Here is a 26,636-nt window from a genome sequence, read left to right as displayed (position 1 = left end):
AAACTAAAATAAAAAAGTAGTGTATATTGTTCTTTGGATGCACAAGTTTAAAAAATAAAAAAAGCTTCAATCAAATCAGTCAAATAGATTTTCATAGGGAAGTTTGGATGAACTTCACTTAACCAGAGCAAGCTGATTCAACAAAACTAAATAATGCTTATCTCTCTCATCAGTTACTTTTGCATAATCAAAGCGCACTATAGCGGTCCTATCAGACTATGATAAATGTATAAGCAAGGGTTCACAGTATAACGTCAGTTATAGTTTATCATCTGTCGTAACGTTGTGAAAACTCAATTCTAGAAGTCCAAAGCAAATCCTCCAGCTGATAAAACGTATGGGGAGCGGAGGTCAACGTCTGAGGTTCATAGTCCACAGCTCCCCTTAAAGAAAAAACACTCACAACTGTCGGGGGCTGGAAAACTCACAAATTATTAACAAGGGTTTGACGCATGGCTATCATAAACAACCATTTCAGAGCTCCGTTTCTGCACAAAGCAGTAACCTGATTGTAAAACTATGTAGCATGTTTGAATTAAATCTCATCCCTGGACTGATCGGTGTGATATAAAGCTTTGACGTTATCCAAGTAGTCTAACAGCTCATGTTTTTGAATGGTGTAATTTTAGGATAAAAATTAGACACGTGGAACCTATTTGTGAAGTTGGTGTACGTCGACAAAAGATCAACTGGTAAATGGTCTTGGGGGCTCTAGCTCTTTAAGCCATTAATATTCTCTTTAAAAACTTCTCTAATAAAAATGACAGCTGCAGCCCGCTCACAAAAGGGGGCAAAAAGCATCCGGCGAGAAACCTAAAACTGCCCTGCAATAAAAAAACAACTTGTATGGGTTTAGAAGGTAAACAGCGCACCCAGCCCCCAAATCAAAGCTCTTTAAACCGTACCCACGCCTAGCTCCACCTTTGTTCCTGAATTACGGCCGACAAAGGAATGCACCCCTCTTGACTATGAATGTCACTTTCTCATCAAGACCATGAACTTCACTAATGGGGCGGAGAGAAAGAGACACACCTCCTGTCACTCAAAAACAACGCCTCACCCTCCTCCCACCCCCAAGAAAATGTGTTTTTTGTTGAACTAAATGTGGTTTACTTTTATAGAACAAACGGCCCATAAAAAACCAAGGACAAAACCATCTACACCCCATGGATCTACACAATTAATGATCTACAGATAAACAGGGAGTGATTTCAGAAAGCAAAATACTTCCATAGCTTGTTTTTATGACACGATACAAGCTTTTAGTCCCTAGGACTTTGCTCTGTGATTTCCATAAAAGGGTTCATTAAATCCTTGTAGGCAAAAAAATAGAAAAATAGGAGGTATTTAGCACCTGTGCCTAGGGCTGAAAAAAAAAAAAGTTAATAAACCCAACCTGTTCTGCACACTGCGCAAAGAACAAAAACATCACAAGTATATCTAGTGCTGTAATTTGAAACTCTGCTCAATTACTCCACAAAAGCATTTGTAAATATAAGCAATCATTCTTGTTTAAATGACTATGTGTCTGAATTTAGCAAGTCAGAGCTGTTCGTCTGCTCGACAGCCGGAAACAGCACTCTGCTAGCAAGCAGCCACATGTCTTATGTGTTGGAAATCTTGAGCTAATGATATATATATATATATATATATATATATATATATATATATATATATATATATATATATATATATATATATATATATATATATATATATATATATATATATATATATATATATTTTTTTTTTTTTTTTTTTTTGTCTTTCACGCTAAGGTTTGGCTAAATATGCTTAAGAGAGAAAATTATATATTAATAAAATATACAGTCAAACCAAAATTTATTCAGACACCTTGAACATTTCATTCATTAATACAGTTTAGTCACTATATATGGTAATAAAATATGACAAGATCTCAGAGTTAAACTGTGTCAGAAAAAATGTATCTTAATTATGTCTGTTAAGCAAAACATGGTCAGGTCAAAGTGTCTGAATAAGTTTTGGTTCCAAATTTTTATCAGTTTTACTGGTAGTCCACAGTATGAAGAATTTTTGGGTATAATACGTCACAGTTTTCTTTCTTTTGCTATCCTCACTTACATAAATTAACTATAGTATCCTGCACCCACTAGTAAATATATATCAAAAATATCTGAATAATTGGTTTTGACATAGTTTTTGACAAAATTTTGGTTTGACACATTATATATATATATATATATATATTTTTTTTTGAAAGACAAGCTTTTTGTTGTTTTTGTCCTTTATGACAAGCTAAATATGATTATTAAATGTGTGTTATGTATATGTATATGTATATGTGTGTGTATATATGTATATATATATAGATATATATATATATAAATAAATAAATAAATAAATAAATAATAATAATATACACACATACATATACATTACACACATACATATACATTACACACATTTAATAATCATATTTAGCTTGTCATAAAGGACAAAAACAACAAAAAGCTTGTCTTTCAAAAATTTGCCCACATCAGGTACATCCAAAAGTGAAAAAAGATATCATAACATAAATATTTATCATAAATATTATTTTAAATGATCAAAGTTTTAGCAATTATTACTTAATATTTCAAATAATTAAAAATATTATATTTTTTATTTAAAAAAAACAACTAAAATAGGGTTTAAAGTTTAACAAATCAATTATGCTTAATAAAATTGGAATATTTTAACCAAAGCTTTTTAAAAGGACAAGGATTTAAGACAATGACTAAATTATCCTAAAGTACAGATTATATAAAGCATAAAGCACAAATGTTGTCCAATAAGATCTTTTAACTAACAAACCTGTCTGTTACTATTAAAACACATGCCTACAGTACAGAAATATATGATAACTATAAAGCCGCAAAATAATTCCAGCTTTTACATCCGGATTTCCCAGCATAAAGCGCCACATATGAAAAGCCTTAACACACCTTCACAAATAGTCTATTATGTTGCTTAACTCTGTGGTTTTTCTGGTACTGTGCTGGGAATATTCGGGGGTTTCGGGAAGCCCGGCATTCCTGCTGTCTCTCATCTCAGTGAACCGGTGGGGTGATGATGTATTCAAGGTGTAACACGACTCCCGCATGAACGAGCTACAGAAACAATTTTACAGTCCTGCGCTCCTGAGTAAAAGTGCAGAGCATGCTGGTTATTCAACCTAACTTACAGTACGCGGGCTTCTGTGTGTGTGAACTAAATCATGTGTGACTGCTGAACTTATCTCCATGCGTGGCTAGTAAGCTCATATGCATAAGAGAGTAATGTGTATCATTTATTGAAGAACATGTTCATTTACCAACCAAACCACACATTCTTGCATGAGCACGAGAAGATAAATACTTTGCATCCAGGTTATTAATTATTTTGAAATGTTATACATCACGTTATCTAAATCTCCTGCTTATTAGTCTATTTTGGCATCACTCACTGATATAACATTATCTCTACTGCTGCAAATTGCACAATGATTTCATAATCACACACTGACCGTTGGAATTTAAGAGGCTCTGGTCTATTCTTTAAAAACGGAAGAAAAAGAAAGACAATTTTTATAAAAATCAAATAGATACTGCCTAGAATGTTTTACAAACAAAAGAAAAGTCTATCATCATTTATTCATCCTCATGTCATTCTAAATCTGTATTACTTCATTTCTTCTGCGGAACACCAAAGATTAATGTTCGAAGAATATCTGAATGAAGACTATGGCTGTCAAGCTCCAAAAAAGCACCATTAAATTTTCATAAAAAGCGATACTTGTACATTTTTCCCAAGTCTTTTGAAGCCATACAATAATTTGTCATCATACAGACGAATTTATGAAGTTACTGGAATTTGTTCCAGCAGCTCTCTTTGCAATTTGAGTTTGTGAAAGAGTTTGTGAGAGAAGTAGCAAAGTCTGATTAGTGAATGAATTGTTTTGAGTCTGATCTTTTACTGAATCATCTGCTCCAGTTCACAAAACCAGATGAAATGATTTGATGATCTGGGCGCAACAGTGAACAATCTCAATAGAGAACAAGATTATAAGTTAACAACAACAACTTCTGTAACAATTTTGGTCTGTTTAACTTAGTTCACAAGACTTGGAAAACAGCACACGATTCACTTCAACTATTTTCATAATAACTTTATGGTGCTTTTGTGTCTTTTATGAATCTTGACAGTCTCACATCCCATTCACTTGTCATATTGAAAACAGCAGTCATAAAATTCTACACAGATTCAGTTTTGGTTTTACAAAGAGATTCTTAGAGGTTTGAAACCTCATAACCACGAGTAAGTAAAAACGTTTTTTGGTGAACTATTCCTTTAATATTATGGACTAACATCATATGGAAACCACACCTACATTTCGGCTCAGCCGTCGATAAAAAAGGAACATTTGAATCACCCGCAACGTTTGCTCCTCGGACACCAAGTCATTTTGTTATTAAATCCAGTCACAATAAATAGATTTCAAATGAAATCGTCTTGCTCTGAAATGATGTGTCACTTTACTCAGTAAACTACTCCACTTCACAGAAAACGCCAAAGTTTGTCCAAGTTCACAACCGAATCACTTATCAACTCAACAGCTATCTCGTACACAAACGGTGCTCAGCCGCATTATTTGAGACCAAAGTGCACGGAAAATTGATAAAATGTGTAATTTCTACGTGTAAAGATTAATTTACAGATGAAAAACAAAAATATTCGCTAAAGCTAACTCCGCTTTTTTTCCTTTCAATTGCATGGCATTTATTGTATTCTGACTGACAGACGCTTTCCAGCTAAAGGAATGTACTTTTTTCGCAATTTATGGACTGATGCGCGATGCGCGACTGTTACTTTGCGTTCGTAAATACGAAAAATCCCACAAACACACACACACACACTCGTCTGCATTTTTTTCTGTACTCCATCCAGGAAAGTGATTCAAATGATGCGCGAGAATCCAATATCTGCACGTATAAGATCGCGTGAGCTTCAAACTTGCAACACAGCCATAAAGCACGACCCTATCAATATGCTAAATCATACCGCATATCAAGAATAAAACATCTTTGGAGTAAGCGCGAGACTGAATGAGGTGTCACTGTCCGAGCGCGTGCCACCTCGTTTGCACGCCCAACTTTTGTGTTTACCTTTAGTTTGATTCAAAAACAAAATGTCCTGGTCCACACCATGCACTTGACTGTTGGACATTATTGATTACGATTACATTCATTTCCATTCGCCACGAATGTAACCCTTCAATACAGCCCGAGTCGATAATGAGCGATCTAAAAGCAATGCCATGTTTCTTTTTAAGCGTTTCCCCCTCAATGCTAGACTATAAAGTGAAACACAGTTCTCTCTTTTGCAAACCAAAGAAACTCTTGTGGAAAAATAAATATCTTTCAGTAGTGTGGGGGTAAACTTACCCAATGACAAGAAAGGTTTGGTTTCCATGTCTGGTGGGTTAGCTCATGCCAGCTGACGAGCGCGCGTTGTAAGCTGTCGGCGTCCCTCTCTGATGACAGTACAAGACGGATCCACGCGGTAAAAGTGAAAAGCTTTGCGATAGTGTCAAATGTTCACTTTATGGCACTACTTCTGTTTGTTCACGCTTCTACTCGGCTCTGTCTACAACTCTCCAGTCCACACTACTGCAAAGGGACCCAGTGAAGGGGACTCCCACTGACGCTCACGCGGGCACATTTAGCAACGACGCGTGAGGGGGAACGTTAACCCCTCCTGTGCCGCTCTGCCTACAGCCTTGAAGGACTTTGTAAGAAAACACAGTTTTCTTAAATAAGGCGCATTTCATGCACATATGGTAAAACAAAGAGCTTTTAAAGTAAACACATGTTGCCACTAACGAATTACTAGCTTGATATTCGAATATATGTGCGGCCTGGTGGCCAATCAATATTGCAATCCACACAACATAATGGGAGACATATCAGAGTTCAAAAGAGGACAGATTGTTGGTGCACTTGCTCGCTCATCTGTGACCAGGGCAGCAAGTCTTTGTGGTGTATCCAGGGTAATGCTGGCCTACCACTATGAAGGATGAACCACAGCCAACAGGAGTAACTGTCGACGCAAGGGGAAGCTTTCTGAAAGGGATGTCCAGGTACTAACCTGGATTGTATCAAAAAAAAAAAAAAAAACATAAAAACACAGCTGCCCAACTCACTGCAGAATTAAATGCACACCTCAACTGCTGTTTCCATCAAAACTGTTTGTCGGGAGCTCCAAAGAGCCAATATTCATGGTCGGGCTGCTATAGCCAAACCTTTGGTCAAAACCTTGTGCCAGTGCTAAATGTCGGTTTCATTGGTGCCAACAGTGCTATGGACACAATCTGTGGGAGTTACAGTGTGAAGAAGCCTCAAAGATGCTTAACACCCGGACTGTTGCTGCCTAGAGTGAACCATCAATGATGGTTCAGGCTACAATATCATGGCATTCCCGACTGTGCTTGATGGTGCATCACTGCCAAGGACAACCAAACCATTCTGCAGGACCATGTGCATCTAATGGTTCAAACATTGTACCCTGAAGGAGGCGCCGTGTATCAGCAGGATAATGCACCTATAAGACACACAGACAGGTTTGATAAAAATGAAAGTGAAGTTGAACATCTCCCATGGCCTGCACAGTCACCAGATTTAAATATTTTTGAGCCACTTTGTGGTATTTTGGAGGAGCAAGTCAGAAAACGTTTCCTTCACCAGCATCACATGGTGTGACCTAGCCACTGTTCTGGAAGAGGAATGGATCGAAATCCCTCTGGCCGCTGTGAAGGACTTGTATCTGTCATTCCTAAGATGAAATGATACTGTATTGGCTGCAAAAGGAGGCCCTAAACCATACTAATAAAATACTGTGGTCTAAAACCAGGTGTTATATATATGTGTGTGTGTGTGTGTGTGCTATTATATGTCTTAGGCCACCATTAGATGTTGTTTCAGCAATGATATAATGACCATATATAAATATTTCTCAGTCTCTTTATTTAAATATAACCAGAAAACACAGGAATTTTGTATGCAGTATTAAAAAATAGAAGAAAAAAAAAAAAAACGGCTTCAATAGTTTAAAGTGGTATGTATTTAGTGACCTCCCCTTACACTTGAGCAATAGCAGGAACCGGTTCTCTTAAACCTTCATTAAAACATTGATAAAACAACAAAGCTATGTTTTCCATCAATGATAATTCTTTAGCTGCATTATTTACATTTAACGTGGTTATTTAAAGGTGCCATCGAATTGAAAATTGAATTTACCTCGGCATAGTTGAATAACAAGAGTTCAGTACATGGAAATGACATACAGTGAGTCTCAAACTCCACTGTTTCCTCCTTCTTATGTAAATCTCATTTGTTTAAAAGACCTCCGAAGAACAGGCGAATCTCAACAAAACACCAACTGTTACGTAACTGTCATGATCACCGTCTGTTCCTGTCACTTCCCGGACTTCATTACCCATAATCCTCTCTGTCAATCACCTGCACTCACTCCACCAATCACTACACTAATCACCACACCCAGCTGCCACGCATTACCTGGACTATAAAAGACTCACACACTCTTCACCTGATTGCGAAGTCTTGTTGCTGCTGTGTACAATTCTAAGCGTTATTTTCCCTGTCTGCTACGGTTCCTGCCTGATTCTTGTTTTACGACCCATTGCTGCCTGCCTCGATCCCTTGCCTGTACCCTGACTATGACTCTGCCTGCTCCTGTTTGCTCCTGTTTGCCCCTGTTTGCCCCTGTTTGCTCCTGTTTGCTCCTGTTTGCTCCTGTTTGCTCCTGTTTGACCCTGCTTGTACGACCACGCTCACTTTTAATAAAACACTGCACTTGGATCCCCTGCCTGAGTCTCCCATCATTACAGTAACAGTCGGGATCATTAATATGTATGACCCTAATATTTGCATATGCCAGCCCATAATCGAGGCATTACACAAGGGCAGCCAGTATTAACATCTGGATCTGTGCACAGCTGAATCATCAGACTAGGTAAGCAAGCAAAGACAACAGTGAAAAATGGCAGATGGAGCGATAATAACTGACATGATCCATGATATTATGATATTTTTAGTAATATTTGTAAATTGTCTTTCTAAATGTTTCGTTAGCATGTTGCTAATGTACTGTTAAATGTGGTTAAAGTTACCATCGTTTATTACTGTATTCACGGAGACAAGACTGTCGTTATTTTAATTTTTAAACACTTGCAGTCTGTATAATGCATAAACAACTTAATTCTTTATAAATCTCTCCAACAGTGTGTAATGTTAGCTTTAGCTATGAAGCACAGCCTCAAACTCATTCAGAATCAAATGTAAACATCCAAATAAATAGCATACTTACGTGATTAGACATGTTGCATGACGAACACTTTGTAAAGATCCATTTTGAGGGTTATATTAGCTGTGTGAACTTTATGCAATGATAGAATCGAGAGCTTGGGAGGGGGCAGAAAGTGCAAGCAATTAAAGGGGCCGCAGCCTGAATCGCCGCATTTCTAATTATGCCTCAAAATAGGCAGTTAAAAAAATTTATTAAAAAAAAATCTATGGGGTATTTTTAACTGAAACTTCACAGACACATTCAGGGGACACCTTAGACTTATTTTACATCTTGTAAAAAAAGTGTTTGATGGCACATTTAAATCTTCAATCTTTATTCTATAGTCTGGGATTATATGATTATTCTAATTGTTCCCACTAGGAGATGCATTAAGAGCTTGATGAAAATATGTAAACAGGTCATGGACATCATACGTTTTTTTTACGTGATCAAGGCTGTGTTGGAGTGCCCTCGTTTTCTGGATGACTAGGGAAGTAATAAAACAACACAATGACAATAATTTTACAGTACACTATGCACACAACCTCAACATTTTTTTAAATTCTGTCATTTATATCCACTAAAAAATGAATCAATGTATCTGTTGCAGATCAATGAGACTTTGCCACTAGGGAACAGGCCTTGCAGGCAGTTTTCTACAGCAGCATGCAGCACTACAGGATCCATATTAGCCCAGAGAGAACTAGGTCATTTATCCAATATTACACCCGGTCAATTGGATATCGTTGCGCAGCTTTATCGTTGCTTCACACAGCTGTCTTACTGTAGCTTGCTGGGGATCTGTCCACTGAGTTGCGAATAGCACACACATGGAAGAGGCTTTTGGTGATGTATATGATAATTCCTAGCAGCATGAGTAACCGTGAGCTAAGAAATGTTGGCGGCAGTCCAGAAGCAGAATACTTCTGAGGCACGGTAGAAGTTTTTTTGCAAAGCTCTCTTATTTTGTTCATGCAGATAAATGTATATGTACATGCAGTCCTGGAGCCATCCTGGGGGCCTATGAAAACACTGCATTGCTCGCTGAGTGTTTGAAGGTGTTCGCCGCAGTTCGACTGGGGGAATGATTCATAATTAATGCAGCGCACTGCGCATTAGAGATCAAAGCCGTTTGTCTATGCTGTGCAATAAACCTAAAGCAGCCGTGACTGGGCTCAGATGAGTGTGCGTGGATGTGAGGGACACTGTGGTGTGTGTTTTTCCCCTTAACACCCTCTGGGTGTCACGCAGACTAACAGTTTCACCACCAGGTAGTTAAACCAGTATTGGCAGTTTTTGTTCTAAGCAGACTTTCACATTCACTGTGGTCCTTGGACTTTAAGATTGGACTAAGGACTTTAACTTGATGTGCAACTTACATTCGAGACTCTCAGATTGTGACAAGTAATTATGAGTTGCACAGCACGGGGACAATCTATATTGGGAAAGAGCAATGTGGTTGTAGTTATGGTCACTATGTACTGTACAAATGAGGCATGTTAGTGTCTATGTTGATGAATGTTACGGCTTCTGGACACCGGCTGAACCTATGAATCAATGCCGGTGGGTGATGACATAAGACAGGAGCCATGGCACAATTGCACAAACATGTATTTGCACATATATGTGCGCTACATACAAATTTTTAAGTTACTCTGAAGCAGAACAATGGCATAAATTAGGTTTATTATCTGAAGCACAGCTCATACGGAGGCAGAGCAGGAGGGTGTTTTTTCTTAACACCACTCCAGAAATGACGCAAAGAATCTCAAGCTTGACCAGTGAATACAATTATTATTATTTAATTTCTCTAAGTTTACATAGATATAAGAATGATTATCAAAAATAGCCTGGAAATACCAGCAAGGACATTTTTGAAATTTGCCCTCACTATGTGCGGTGACGTCTCTGAACATGACCGAATTGAAACTACCTTGTGTGCATCATACAACTCTGGTGATGACATATACAGTGGTCACTAAAATATTTGGAAACTTAAAGGGATGATTCACCCAAAAATGAAAATGATCCCATAATTTAATCACCCTTAAGCCATCCTAGGTGTGTATGACTTTCTTCTTTCAGCTGAGCACAATCAGAAGTAAAAGTAATCCATACAACTCCAGTAGGATAGTTCACCCAAGAAATTATCCCACGATTATGTATATATTTAAAAATATCTTGGCTTTACCAAGCTTTATACACAGGGGTGTGTTTTGAAGCCCAAAATAAATGCATCCATCCATCATAAATTTAATCCATACGGCTCCAGGTGGTTAATAAAGGCCTTCTGAAGCGAAGCGATGGGTTATTGTGAGAAAAATATCCATATTTAAAACTTTATAAAGTGAAATATCTAACCTCCGCCAGACGACCGTACGCATACGGCGCAAGTTGACTTTCGCCAAATGAGCAACTTCTGAAGCGATGTATGATGCAGGATGTAGGAGTAGCTTAAGCTTAGACGCCTTTCATGGTTTAAACAAATATGGAGGGGCAACAAACTCAAGCTCATCTTCTCTTATATCGAAATCCTACGACATTTCTCTTAAATTTTCAAATTTTAGACTTCTAATTTGTGAACGGTGTTTTGTTTTGTTCTATCCTCTGTGCTTCCGCGTTCATCATTGCGTCATGGTTCGGATCAGAGGTTAGTCTTGCGCTGCAAATCGATTAATATCGTGTGGATCGATGGATGCATTTTTTTCGGGCTTCAAAACGTCCCGGTTCACCATTATAAAGCTTGGAAGAGCAAGGATATTTTTAAATAAATCTCTAATTGTGTTCGTCTGAAAAAAGATAGTCATATACACCTAGGATGGCTTGAGGGTGAGTAAATTAAGTGATCATTTTCATTTTTGGGTGAACTATCCCTTTAATAAATGCCTTCTGAAGTGATGCGTTTTTGTAAGAAAAATATCCATATTTAAAACTTTATAAACTATAATCACTGGCTTCTGGCAATGGCCGTACGAGCACGAGTTATATGTTTTGTTTTGGGTGTTTTTTTTGTTTGTTTTTTTGCAAGAGGTGTTTCACCTAAGCTTACGCCACCCCAACATCATACATTGAGTCAGAGGTTTTATATATATATATATATATATATATATATATATATATATATATATATATATATATATATATATATATATATATATAATACAATGTTATGAGTTATGCCAGTGGTTACTGTTAGGAAACGTGTGAAATTAAGTGAAACATCCATTATAATGAACTTTGGGACCAGCTGGTTAAGATCAATTGCAAACATGGCAGTTAGTTTTAGTAAGGTCATTTGCCTGCATATGCCATTTGTATGCTATTTTAAAGTGTGGATTAAGTTTTTAAAATACATTTTTTCCCCAAAAAGTGCTGTCGTTTAGGAAGAAGATGTTGTTAAAGTACTATAGTGCACAAAAATTATAATAATAAAACCTTTTTGAAAGAGTTTTTCTAAACTGCAGTACCACTGACTTTCGCTGTGCGCTCCATGAGGGATTTTGTGATGTATGACTGTCCACTGTAGAGGTCCTTTGGCCTGCTGATTATAGAGTGTAAGCACTCTGCTGTGGTTCAGATGGATGTTTAGCCTACGGCTCGCACTCTGTAATCTAAGACAGACACAACACACTCTTTTAAACGCCTCAATCAGCCGCTCTCTCATCTGCCCGCGAGACCTGGCTATTTAATCCTTTTCTTTGGCCTTGATTAATGGCTGCTTGACCCCTGACCTCCTCGCATATAAATCTCCAAAGGGTGTTTTGGGTCTCTGAGGGCTTCTCACTTCAAGACCAATTCTCTCTCACCATCTTCATGTGCAAGTGTTTATAGTGGGGCATCTCTATTGGATTCTTCACGTTTGAATAATGCGTCCAGGCCTTGGGGGGACATCTCCGTGACGACCTCCGCCGAGGTAACACTGACAGTTTCTCTTTCAGGTCTCAAACGTGGTGATAAATGGAACACGGTCCTTTCGGTCACCATTGTGCTCTAGCGTTTACAACACGCTCATCCATAATGGCTGTTTGCACTGATGCCATTCTGCCGTTACTATGGGGACCTGGTTCCCCACAGCACGAGATTCATAAGGAAATATAAATCTTTTCCCAACCTACATAAAAGAGATGAAGGCTGGATTATAACTGTGGATACTTTTTTTTTTCTGGAACAAAACTGATTTGCACGGATTCCAGATATCAAAAAAATCCAATCCATGGTCGATCACACACATACCAGTGAGGCTAACTGATGTGCAAACTGCACATAGAAAACCATAGTAAAGGATGAGTAGAGGAAGAGCCTGAAGGTCTGATAAAAAAGAAGAAGGGTAAAAAAGCTGGACTTCTCCCCTTTTTCAGCCTGAGGGATTCTCTGTGGTCAGCAGCAAAGCAGAATGGGTCAAATTCCTCACATACAGGGGTCAGAGTGCTTTCTGAAGACACTGCAAAAGCCAGAAGCTGACTTCCTCTTCAGATTGGCTTATGCCAAGTAACAGGGAACTTGACATGCACAAAAAGGATCTGGATAATTAAGCAGTGACTTCAGTTGATATTTGATTTGCTTCATCAAATTGTCCAATTGAGTTGTGCACGTTTATAATGGAATTAATAAATAACTATACCGTTTATGTTACCATTCAAATATTTGGGGGTCAAAAAGAAGTTCAGCAAGGACACATTAAATTGATCAAAAGTGACAGTAAAGGCTCATAATGTTACAAAAAATCTATTTGTCAATGAATCTTTTTCAATGAATGATGGTTGTGAACTACTAAATAGAACATCGGACAATTATCTTGGTTGTGTTCTGGATAATAATTTAAGTGGTGTATGGGGCCGTTCATATATCGCATCTAAAATGAAAATGCAGCCACAACACTTTCGCCTTCTTTCCAAAGTGCTTGCGCTCCGATGGTCTCTGTCATTGCTATGCAACCATGAATTGCGCTCTCCATGAGGAGTAGGACGTTTCAGCAAAGGATAAATTGATTTCTAGCCCTTGCATTAGCTTTACTACTAGATATATTTATGGAGATGAGATATAAAAACCACCCTGTACAGACCCGTCATCTTTGAAATCTCAAAAAGAGAACCAAGGACCAAGATCAGGTCTCATGACACAACAGAGCCGACAGCCACTGAACGCCGACCACCCATGAGATCTCGTAACCGAACTAAACCGACCGTCAGTGAAATCTTGTGAAGGAACAAAACCGTCCGCCTTTGAAATCTCGTAAAGAGAACCAAGACCGGCCGTCTTTGAAATCTAATGACAGAACAGAGCCGACAGCCACTGAACGCTGACTGCCCATGAGATCTTGTAACCGAACTAAACCGGCCGTCAGTGAAATCTCCTGAAGGAACAAAACAGGCCGCCTTTGCAATCTCGTAAAGAGAACCAAGACCGGCCGTCTTTGAAATCTAATGACAGAACAGAGCCGACAGCCACTGAACGCCGACCACCCATGAGATCTTGTAACCGAACTAAACCGGCCGTCAGTGAAATCTCCTGAAGGAACAAAACAGGCCGCCTTTGCAATCTCGTAAAGAGAACCAAGACCGACTGTCAGTGAAATCTCCTGAAGGAACAAAAGGCCAAAGCTGATTGGTTGGTCCTTGTCACATGACCTGCAGTGCGCTTGTCTATTACACTAGACAAATTATTATGGATCTTAATCTTTGTATGCGCAAGACTTTGTATGGTCATAGGACGTTCAAATATACAGGTGCACAAGAGTGGAATAAGTTGCCATTGGACATTAAGGTTTTAATGGATAATGTTGTTTTAGTATAAGATTAAAGAGATTGTTTTAAGATGGGATGGTTTAATAGATATGGATTTGTTTGTATAGGCTACTTTGGATGTAAGTTCATTAGTGAGGATATATGCCAACAAAACTGTCGTCATGAAAAATGTCTTAACAAAACCAAGGACCACAATGGAAATAAGTTAATGCAACAACTTTATTGTGTTATCCTTGACAAAGAAGTAACGATGTATTGCTACTTTTTATGTCAAATAAACTCAAACTAAATCAAATCAGCATATTAGAATGATTTCTGAATAATCATGTGACACTGAATACTAGCATAATGATACTGAAAATCCAGCTTTGCCTTTACAGTAATTAATTACATTTTAAATATATCCAAAAAGAAAAAAGAAACATTACAAATATGATTCAGCGTATAATTGTATATTCTGATATGTAATGCATTAACATCCATACATAAATTTCCTTAAATATTAAACCCAGTGGGTTATGAAATGTTGTAAAAGAGTGTATATTTTAAGGGAATATGGCAGAATCATTTCACAAAAATATATATATATATATATTTTTTTTTTTTTCAGATTTAACAGTTATAAAAGTACTTTTGAAAATTAAGACAAAAAAAATCCAGACAGAAAATAAATCTAGCATGATTTTTTTTTTTTTTTTCAGATGCCACTTTGGTTGTGTATTTCTATACAGAATTACTGATAAACAAAATTGTAGAAGTGTGCTTTAAAACTGTAGTATAATCTCACATTTCAAATGTAGAGGCTTTTCATAGTTGATCACACATTAAAGCGCATCAAAATGACTGACAACCACATGCAGCTTCCAATGTGTGGTCAGAGAATCAATAAGCAGATGAGAAGATTTTGCATGGGGAAAAATACCCAGATTGCTATAATACCACTGAATGTGAAGAGACCGTTTAGACAGCTTCACCATGATGGGGGCTTTCATTCAAGTTGGAATCCCTTTGAAACGGGGGATTTATCTCGCGATAGTGCAGCAGAGATGACAAGACGATGGAGAGCAGCTGAATTGAGAGGAGAAGAGATGAAATGACGGCCCTACAGCTCAATATTTTCATAGGCAATTAGAGTCCACTGCTCTGAGGGCAGTTATCAATATTGAGGCATTACATCACAATCGCTCTGCTGGAGCAAGTGAGGGCTCCACTGCAGGGATCCACCAGAACGCTGGCATACATCAAGCTTTAAATCCCATTACACAGATATTGGCTACATTCAAATTGGCAACGTGATAAATATCTGACATCTCGGTTTATTGCCATGGCAAAGAAATGGGAATCATTTCCTCCTCAGAGTCCGATACTCACCAACCTGAATAGATGCTATTTTCACCCAGAAAGAGGGAAACTCTTACTGGAAGGCAAGGAACGGGACTAGGGTGCTTGAAATTTAGACAATTTAGACAACACTTGGATGTTTTGTTCTACAGTTTACAGTGGCAAGAAAAAGTATGTGAACCACTTGAAGAATCTGTGAAAATGTGAATAATTTTAATCAAATAAGACGGATCATAGAAAATGCATGTTATTTTTTGTTTAGTACTGTCCTGAGTAAGATATTTTAAATAAAAGATGTTTGCATTTAGTTCACAAGACAAAAAAATGGCTGAATTTATTAAAATAACCCCATTCATAAGTATGTGAACTGTTGATTCTCAATACTGTGTGTGGTTACCTGATGATCCACGACTGTTTGTTTGTTTTGTGATGGTTCTTCATGAGTCTCTTGTTTGTCCTGAGCAGTTAAACTGAGCTCTGTTCTTCAGAAAAATCCTGCAGGTCTTGCAGAAATTTCAGTTTTCAAACATTATTTGCATATTTGAACCCTTTCCAGCAGTGACCTAATGATTTTGAGATCCATTTTATCACACTGAGGACAATTGAGGGACTCAAACTCAACTATTAAAAAAGGTTCAAACATTCACTGATGCTCCAGAAGGAAACACAATGCATTAATTGCTGGGGGGTGAAAACTTATGAACTCAAATATCAAGTTAAATTTTTTTTTTTCCCGGGAAACATGCAAGTATCTTCTGTTGCTTCCGGAGGGCAGTACTAAATGAAAAACAATGATATTTAAACAAATTTTAAAAATTTGTTACATCTTCATCCTGTTCAAATGTTTTCACTCAAATGTCTGTGCGCCAAAAAATTTAAAAATAACGACTTTTCAACAATATCTATTGATGGCTGATTTCAAAACATTGCTTCGAAGCGTTACGAATCTTTTGTTTTGAATCAGTTTTTCGGAGCGCCAAAGTCATGTGATTTTATCAGTTTGGCAGTTTGATAAGCGATCCGAATCACTGATTCGAAACAAAAGATTCATAAAGTTTCATGTGAGCTTTATGAATGTGTGCTTCAAAAAGCTAAATCTGATTTTTAAAAATCTTATTGATAATTTTTTGTAATCTCCACAAGGCGCGGTTGACTGCAACTGGTGAAAATGAGCTGTGATACGTTCACTCTATAACATGTGAAAATCTATGGTAATAATACCACTAGGCGGTCAAGAGAAGAAATCCATTTCCCGCTGCAACCGTGCTGCTTGCAAAAAATGTGTTCTGGTTGAGTACCATCTGTATATCTGAGTGAAACAGCTTCAAAAAAAAAAAAAAAAAAAAGGGCGGGACTTGATTTTGTCCATCTGGAATTGTTTGGATCAATGTTGTTTGCTATTGCTGTGATCTCAGTTTGCTACTGTTTGCTATTGCTATGTCTCAGTTTGAGTGACAGTTTGTCCCATCCTCATGGCAGTAAACACGTCTTCAGTGAAGATGATTGCAAGAGTGAGGGTCAGTCATTTTGATTAAATATTACGAGGGCACATGAACTGAAAAAAATAATGATGTGCACAGATAAATCATTTATAACAAATACTGGAATATTCCATAAAAAAAAAAAAAAAAGAATTGTCAATTTTGATTTCATATGATGTTTCAAATCTGCTTGTTTGGTGGCACTACTAGCATTAGCATTAGCATGAGTCCAAGTCAATACAAGCTTTAAATCCCATTAAACAGATATTGGCTACATTCAAATTGGCAACGTGATAAATATCTGACATCTCGGTTTATTGCCATGGCAAAGAAATGCGAATCATTTTCTCCTCAGAGTCCGATCCAGCCTGAAAAATACATTTTTTTTGTCATGATTCGAGCGTTTAGAAACTAAATTTATGAGCCGGTTGTTGTTAGATTTCATTGGTGATTTCAAATATGAAATTTAATCGTAAGGTTGGCGAACGGTTTTGGAGAATTTGATGTTTCCCCATTCAAAGAGATTGCATGATGCCCAAGATGCCCGAGAGGCATTTCAAAGATGGCCGCCGAGTGAAATGACTTGTCTTAAAGGGACTTTGTTTTCCACTGAAGTTTCCAAAATCTCCAACATTACAAACTTCAGCAAGTGCATCATTTGGGTACTCACAACACACATCATCTCGTTGCATTTTTGTGTGCAATCATGCTACTTACACTACAAAATAGCACTGTACATAAATATACATAAAGGGACAAACTTTGGGGCTCTAAAAGACCCATTACAGGGGATGCTGACAACACATACGTTTTCATACAAATGATTTATTTTCATTTCAGCTGGGGGAGAGCTGAGCTCTGCTGGACTTCAGCTGGAAAAACACAAACCACAGAGAGAGGCGCTCTTGAGTACACAACGGTCACATCACTATGGGTTCGCTGCAAATGGGCTTCCCTGGGCGACAAAGCCGATGAGTGATGATGTAATTAAAGGATTCCGAAGAAACCCACTGAATTCTTAAGAAGTGCTTCATTATTAATAAATCTTGGTTCTTGATTTGTTTACCACGGATACTTATTTGTCAATAAAAAGTTTTAACTGTCATCAAAATGCTAAAACTACAAGTTTAAGACACTTGCACTCACAAAATGCTAATAGAAATATCCATTTCGAAACTACTAATCACAATATACAGATATACACTTGATGATACACTCATGCAAACTGAGGCAAACCTAATTATTCTCCTGTGTAAGACCAGACTAGAAAACACAGACCGCTTGTGGTATTGAGCAATACTTCACAAATGACATTCTATTCCCTCATACTAATCAAAACAAATCTAATCTAATCTTCTAAACACATGTCTGCGCCCAATGCTGGATTAATACCAATACAATGAACCAATGAACTGATACATGGATTTCTATTTTACAACATTCAACAACAAAGCCTTGAAACAGGAAATATATATCATCTTGTCATTATGTGCTTAGGTCTATTTCTACATTTAAAAAAAAAAAAAAAACAGCACAAGGATACAGAAGAAAAAAAAAGATTTTTCGAAATAAAACGTCAATAAAAGATTACTGGAGTACATTTTAGACAATATTAGTTCAGCCTTCATGTTTAATTCAGTGTTACTTGCTTTTTTTTAATTATTTGTAATTCCCACTTTGAAAAAAAATCCAAATTAAGTTGATGTGTCAAACATTAAGGCATTTTCAAAATGAATCAATAGTGAGCAAATGTGCATATATTCATTTTAATAACTGGTTATGGTATAATTTAACCAGTCTGTGCTCTAAAAGAGTTATCATCTGAATGTGTGTGTAGGTGAGGCTGGGTGTGTGTGTGTGTGTACATCTCAAGCCACTTTCCTACTGTGATTTATAACTCTTCGCTGCCTGTTTCTCTTTTGCTGAGTCTCTCTCACTCTCTCTATCTACTTCTGGTCAACCACAGTGAAAGCAGCTGCCATGGCCAAATCATGCAGCCATAAATCTGGACACTTCCTTCCACTGTCTCCCACTTCAAGGGGAAGTCTGAACTGTTGCAAACACCATTAACCCTTTTCCTCTCCATCTGCAAGCCAATCCACCACTTGCAAAACACCCTGCAGAAAGACTCAAATGAAGGGGAGGTCTGGAAAGACAGTAGAACAGTGAGGAAAAGAGAACATACATTTTCTCGAACCCCTCCCATCGGTTCTTTCCATGGTTCAAACTTCAGATCCAAGAGCAGCAGGCCACCAGATAATTTCCCATATTCCGTTTCCTAAATTCCACAAATGACGAAATTCTTTAAGCATGTGAAGTTACACACCCCTTATTACCTACATGGAAAAGACAAGAAGGCAATGTGTCTTCTAAAATATATAAATAAAATCTCTATTTTATTTATTCTTTAAAGCCAGTTTCCCATTGTAACCTATTTTACATCTAAAACATTACATTATATTTAAGAGTGAAAAAAGATCATTTGTAGGGGACTTGATTTTATTGACACAGAATTTATTTATTTTGCAAAAAGTAGTCATTACAAAACAGAATGGAGAAATATCAAAATTGGGTTTATGAATGGTAGTTCACCCAAAAATGAAAATTATCTCATGATTTACACTCAAGCCATCCTAATTGTATATGAATATCTTCTTTCAGACAAACACAATCAGAGTTATTTTATAAAATATTCTAGCTCTTCCAAGCTTTATAATGGTAGTGAATGGCACTCCTGAATTTAGAAGGCCTTTATTAACCCCTTAGAGCCGTATGGATATCTATAATGATGGATGGATGCACTTTTTTGGATTTAAATATCAGGAGAGCCATTTGCTACTATTATAAATCTTGAAAGACCAAGGATATTTTTAAATATAACTCCAATTGTGTTTGTCTCAAGGAAGATATATACACCTGGCTTGAGGGTGAGTAGATCATGGGGTAATTTTCATTTTTGGTTGAACTATCCCTTTAACTATAGAATATTTTCTCCTATCCCAGTTCATGAATAAATATTTTAAGTCATTCATGGGTTGATTTTCCGTAAGAGTATAACTAATGTGGAGATTAATTCATGAACAAGTCAGTGTTTTTGTTTCGTGTTTATGCACAGACACATTTCAGTACATTCATGTTGTTTTCACACACTTTCAGGATAATGTCCTGTGTATGTTGCTGTGTACATTATTATATATGCAGGTCAAGGGGGTTGGTTTAGGTGTTTTTGGGCATCTCCATGTGGTCCTGTTCAGTATCGCAAATAGACTTGTCCAAAATGTAAACAAGCTCTTTGCTGTTGTACATACTATACACTGAATTCTGAAAACTTTTTTTGCTGTAATTTTCTTAAGGGTGCTTTGGTGTACATAAATGTATGAATGATATGAAATCAAATCATTTGGTTATTTGGTGTCCTTTTTTGGAAAGACATCAAAATTTACCTTGAAAAAAGCTGAAAAATCACTCTTCAATTTGATGGTCTACTTTGCTGGATATAGGCAATGATGGCAAAATGGAAGTGTTAAACAAGATAAATGGTGTATGCTTAAAGGTGCCCTAGAATCAAAAATTGAATTTACCTTGGCATAGTTGAATAACAAGAGTTCAATACATGGAAATTACATACAGTGAGTCTCAAACTCCATTGTTTCCTCCTTCTTATGTAAATCTCATTTGTTTAAAAGACCTCAGAAGAACAGGCGAATCTCAACATACTGTAACACTGACTGTTACGTAACAGTCGGGGTGTATGCCCCAATATTTGCATATGCCAGCCCATGTTCAAGGCATTACACAAGGGCAGCCAGTATTAACGTCTGGATCTGTGCACAGCTGAATCAACAGACTAGGAAAGTAAGCAAGAACAATAGCAAAAAATGGCAGATGGAGCAATAATAACTGACATGATCCATGATAACATGATATTTTAAGTGATATTTGTCAATAGTCTTTGTAAATGATTCGTTAGCATGTTGCTAATGTACTGTTAAATGTGGTTAAAGTTACCATCGTTTCTCACTGCATTCACGGAGACGAAAGCCTTCGCTATTTTCATTATTAAACACTTGCAGTCTGTATAATGCATAAACAACTTCATTCTTTATAAATCTCTCCAACAGTGTGTAATGTTAGCATTAGCCGTTAGCCACGGAGCACCATCAAACTCATTCAGAATCAAATGTAAACATCCAAATAAATACCATACTTACACGATTAGACATGTTGCATGACGAACACTTAGTAAAGATCCATTTTGAGGGTTATATTAGCTGTGTGAACTTTGTTTATGCTGTTTAAGGCCGTCGCAAGCTCGGGGGCAGGGAGCACGAGAATTTAAAGGGGCCTCGCACTGAATTGGCGCATATTTAATGATGCCCCATAATAGGCAGTTAAAAAAATGAATTAAAAAAATCTATGGGGTATTTTGAGCTGAAACTTCACAGACACATTCAGGGGACACCTTAGACTTATATCACATCTTTTGAAAATGCGTTCTACGGCACCTTTAATTTCACGATAAGTGTGTGATTAATCGCGTTTAAGGGTGCGCGATTTAAAAAAAAATAATCTATTGAACAGCCCTAATATATATATATATATATATATATATATATATATATATATATATATATATATATATACACACACACACACTGGTATATTTAACAAAAAGAGAAAAATAACCAAGAATGAAATCCTCATCATTTTTGAAATATTTTTCAAAAAGAATGTATATGGTGACTGAATTATAATTGAAGTTAACAATGTCACAAAACCTCCCTTGAGTTTCTTTGCAATATTATCAAAAGAACATCTCTGAAGACTTCTGTTGGCCATATCAAAATTTGTGACATTACACAGTGACTCCGTAAGGCAAGATGAACGTGTCTTTCTTTACAATGGCAGAGGGAAAACTTTTCAAAGGCTTTCCATGCACAGACGACTCCTGGCTGAGTAAAATAACTGTCCCAGAATGCCAATTTGCAGCTTGAGGAGCATATTTAGATGGGGAGGAGGTGGGTGCCTGAGAGCCTCGGAATAAAGATGTGTTGTCATTGAAACGCCCAAATGCATCTGTGAAATCTGAGATGAAAGGAAAGAGAAGCTGTCAATCACACCCCAGTCCTGCCATGAACTTGAGCACAGCTCTTCAGAAAACCTAGCCTTCAACCTCTCGGTTTAAGAACATATAGGCCTACTTTTTTCCCCAGATATTCTTGATCTCATTTGGGCCATTTAAGAATTCATGCAGCTGGAAAGGGTTTTCTGAGGTAATTTCAACATCTCATGGAGAATAAAGCCAACGGATCGCAAATAGTAAATAGCCAACAGGACTAAATAGCTATTGCATAAGTCTGTGCCGCTTTATGATACTGAAAAGTATTCATCTATAATGAGAGAAGCATATCACTTCAAATATGCCCATCTGAGCTCATAAACTGAGGCTGCCAGTTTAAACATATGATAAATTATACTACATAATAAATATTCTCCCTCAAGCCATGCTCTGACAGATGCTTTTTTGCTTCTACTGAGTGTTTTTGGATCCTGAAGCAAATAAAGCCAATCGAATTGCTGAAAATCTGCATTTTTGAGGTCTCTGTAGCAGTTACACTGTCATCCTGTCTGAGAATTTGATCAGATGACATTCAGCAGGTCCTGTGAAGTTGTCTCTGTCACCTTGCGTTTGCTCAAACTAAAACAATGATGTCATATTTTTTCCCCACAATACTCACAAGCATGCCGGGAAAAACTGGCTTGACTTCATCGTTTCCCTCACAGCACCCAACGTTTCTCACACCCAAAACTGCGTTTAGAGGTGCTTGCGGTCATTACGTCAAACAAACAGACTTTAAATCAAAACATAACTGATGGCAGCACCTGTAAATATGGTTAAATAAGCGCAGCCTAAGCCCGGTGGGACCGTAACCCAGAAAAAGAGAAAGATAAACAAGCCCACAAAAAAATAAATGACAAGCAGGGAAAAAAGACAAAATAAAGCTCCTCATTCAAATCATATTTTACATGGATCTTATGTCTCGACACGCTTGCTTAGCACAGAGGAGCTGAGCTTCTAAAGCAAGTGACAGCAAGATGGCTTAATATGACTGATTCCCTCTGTTGTGTTAATGTGATTCGGCTCTGGCTTGCCAGCAAACACAAAAGGAAGAGTGAAAACGTTAAGACGATGTAGAGTTTCCCTCACGCTGATCTCAAACCAGTTGGCTGTTCATCAAGCACGGCTGAGAAATGATAGTTCACCAGAAAATTAAAATTATGTCATTATTTACTATTTTGAAGAATGTGAACATGCTTTTGAACAAAGAGAGTCAATGGGGTCCAAACAAAAGAACGTTGGGGAAAAAGTGAGACATTCGTCAAAATATATTTTTTTATGTTCTTCCACAGAAGAAAGAAAGCCATACACGTTTAGAACAACATGAGGGTTGAGCAAATGATGACAGAAATTATATTTTTATGGCAAACTATTCCTTTAACATTGTGTGTTTACATGATTTATCTTGTGTTTGTTTGCCGACAGGGGTGTTGTCTCAGTGAGCAGTGCCAATCGGAGGACCTCGTGCCAACAGATGCAGCCGGTCGTGTGCATATTAAAGGAGGTGTGTTACGAGAGTGTGTCTGATGGTTAGATGGTGAAGAGTGATGAGTGGGACAGATGAGAGTGTCACAATAACACTGCCAACTCCACCTGCCACAGCACAGTACTGCATCTGCTCAAAATTAGCATCTCCCTGAGCTCCAACAGCCTTATGGAAAGAGCAGGGGATCTTCTCAAGATGTGAGGATACTGAAACACGCATAAATATAAATATAAAAACACTCCTCTCAGAAATATATTCCAAATCACTACTCTTTTTGGATTGGGGGAAAAAAAGATTTGAATGAAATGTTTAACAGATGGAAAAACAAAACACTAAATGCTTAACAGACAGCAAAACATAAGTCAGAAAATACCTTGTTAAAAAAAAATTAAACAAATCTGCCAGCAAAAAAACTAAATGTTAGATAGATGCGAAATGTTTTAAAAATAGCAAAACAAAAAGCGCTAACAAAAACATAAAATGGTTAACAGATGGTGAAACGAAAATTGTTGACAAAAACACAAAATGTTTAACAGACAGCGCAAACATAAAATGCTTTAAAAATGGAAAAACAACCTGCATGCAAAAAAAAAACATGAAATGTTTTACAGACTTCAAAAAGGCAGACAAAAACATAAACTAAAAAATGTGTTTTGTAGATGGAAAACACAAAATGTTTACGAAATGGCGAAACTAAAATTACAGATTAACCACTAAATGTTTAACAGAAAGCAAATTTGTAAAACAAAGTAAAAACAACAACAACAAAAAATAAAGTGTTACCAAAAACACTAAATGTTTAAAAGACTGGAAAATAAAAAGAAGCCTGGTATAGTGTGATTCTTTTTAGTTCCAGAGGGAGAGGAAGAGCCACAACTTCAAAGAGAGCTCATCCGTCAGGCTTCCTGGTGTCGACACATACCTGCACTTACTGACAGCGGATGTCTTTTACATAACGGCACACAGCTGAAATTCAAAAGACAAAAAACTTCAAAAAATCTGCCAATGATTCTTTTTCATCATCATTGTCTGTCTATCTGTCCCCTCAATCCCTCCCTATATAGCAGACTTTAAATCTGTGATATTGTTGGCTATCTGATTTTCCTTAGGAGGGGCCCCTGTGCTTTTTTTCTCGCTCACTCACTCTCTACTTTTTTTCTACTTTTTCTGGGGTTCTGATATTTTGTCAGACTTGTAAAGGGAGTCATTGGCAGGCTAACTTCTTAACGCAGTGGGTCAGGGGCAGGTCAGCCTGTAGAAACCCCCATGATGATCATCTAGAGGCAGGAGAACCCCTTCAGTCTAGCTCCTACACCCAAAGCCCCTTCTGCTCTTCCATCCTTCCACAAAAAGCTGGCCTTTTTGCCCTCCCAGTGCTCCAGGTCATGACTCTATTGGGGGAGACACTTGGCCCACTGCAGGGGGTCAGCTATCCTTTACAAGGAGTCTTGTCATGGGCCTGGTGACTAATAGGCCGACCTCACTGACAAGAACTGATGGGCGCCCCTAAGGCCGGACTCCACTGCCAATCTAATAAGACCTCTGACTCGCTCAGCTCAGCTTCTCTGGCTCCATAATGTGAGCTTTCGAGGCTGCAGGTGAAATGATTGTGACTCAAATACACGAAAAATCACTCGGGCATTAACATAAACACTCGCTGATAAAAAGGGGCAGGTCGTTTTAGCAAGGCGCTCACTCGACGTCTACGTCTTTTGAAATACCTCAGCTCCCGCCATGCCCAGCGCAGATTCCCATTACTCAACGTGGCTGGATGTATGAACAAAAAGACACATGGTGAATGGGCAAAACTACCCCTGATAAAACATTAACAAGAACGGCGATCCTGCTGAGGGGGGATTTTGTTCTCTCAAAGACACAGTGATCAGGATCGATCTAGCCTTCAATTAATCTTTAAGACAAGCTTACAGGGATTTCAATAACTACTGAGCTTTGACACCAAAGACATTCCCACACTATGCGACTAAAAGAGGCAGCAGGGCCACTCACTGTTCGTACAAAGAATTGCTATATAATCAGGCAGCAGATGACCTGTGGATGTGGACATCTATTTACAGCCATAGAGAAGACAGAGAGAAGAAAAAGAAATATTGCATGTCTATTATCATATCAACTGGAGAACAAATGCCACACTGAGATGTAGAATCAAATACACTGGAACTCATTAAAAGGAAGCTAAACTTCTATCTAAACTTGTTAAAACTGGTGCACAGAGACCTAAATCTGAGATATTACAGGTGAGAACTGGGTATAATTGATCTTGAAAAACTATGTTCTACCACTCATGAGGAAAAAATTGGACCACAGTCATCAAACAAATAGGATTTGCCCTGCGGCAATGGAAATCAAAGCAGCAGAACCAGGCTAATAGATACATAATGATCAAATGCAGAAAGTAGTATTATTATTTTCAGGAACAGTTTAGGTGAACACTGAAACACTGGAGTTTCAAGGGCTAGTGCTGTTTTTTTTTTTTTTTTGCTTTTTTTCCAAGTGAATAATGCCCTATAATGCAAAATAGAAGTTTTGGTATTTCACCACTTCTCCATTGTCATGGGTTGAAATGATGATTAGGCTCCAAAAGTATAAATAAAAAGAAGACTCTAGCCTAAAAAATGCACAAAATTCCCTTTTATGTAACAAATGACAATTTACCGCTAGGTTTCTCTTGATCATTAACACTGTTTCAAACTGTGGCCTTCTTAGCTGTTGTCATTCAGAAAACAAAGGCGGCAGCTCTACCACTCCTTTTGTTTAATATATAACATTGTAAAGTATTTCTTTAACATGATTCTCTGTTCATTCGTCCTCAAAGCAAATAAATAAATAGGACGAAATGGAAACGTGATACATGCAGAGGCTTAGCCATTATACAAAGGGACGATAATGTATGCTGTGGGATTTTAGGACAAAAGTAATCACATTTACCACAGTTGGGCAGAAAAGCAGACCAGAGGAATTTCTATCCAGTGTCCCTCTCGCTTTGTTCAGGAATCAATTGAACGTGGGGCTGTTTGAAGGGCAAACCATATAGAGCTGTTCCATTTACATTCAATCTCACTGTCACTTGGGGTTTTTTGTTG

At 37.5% G+C, this 26,636-nt stretch overlaps 1 protein-coding gene across 4 annotated transcripts in view; it reads right to left on the bottom strand.

The window, feature by feature from the left end:
- rxraa (retinoid X receptor, alpha a) overlaps window positions 1-26,636 on the bottom strand; it is a 178,267-nt gene that overhangs the window by 110,462 nt on the left and 41,169 nt on the right. Inside the window, exon 1 of one of the 4 annotated variants that reach the window (XM_067375040.1) lies at window positions 5,445-5,659. The exons of the other annotated variants lie outside the window; for them this stretch is intronic. Within the exon in view, the coding sequence (XP_067231141.1) occupies window positions 5,445-5,472 (28 nt within the window). The 5' untranslated portion in view covers window positions 5,473-5,659. Of the gene's footprint in view, window positions 1-5,444; window positions 5,660-26,636 lie in introns of those variants that run through there. 4 annotated transcript variants of the gene reach the window in all.

Source organism: Chanodichthys erythropterus, chromosome 22 (assembly GCF_024489055.1).
Source record: "Chanodichthys erythropterus isolate Z2021 chromosome 22, ASM2448905v1, whole genome shotgun sequence".
NCBI lineage: Eukaryota > Metazoa > Chordata > Actinopteri > Cypriniformes > Xenocyprididae > Chanodichthys > Chanodichthys erythropterus.
Note: the sequence above shows the minus strand (reverse complement) of the source record. Positions and strands in the feature narration are given on the sequence as shown.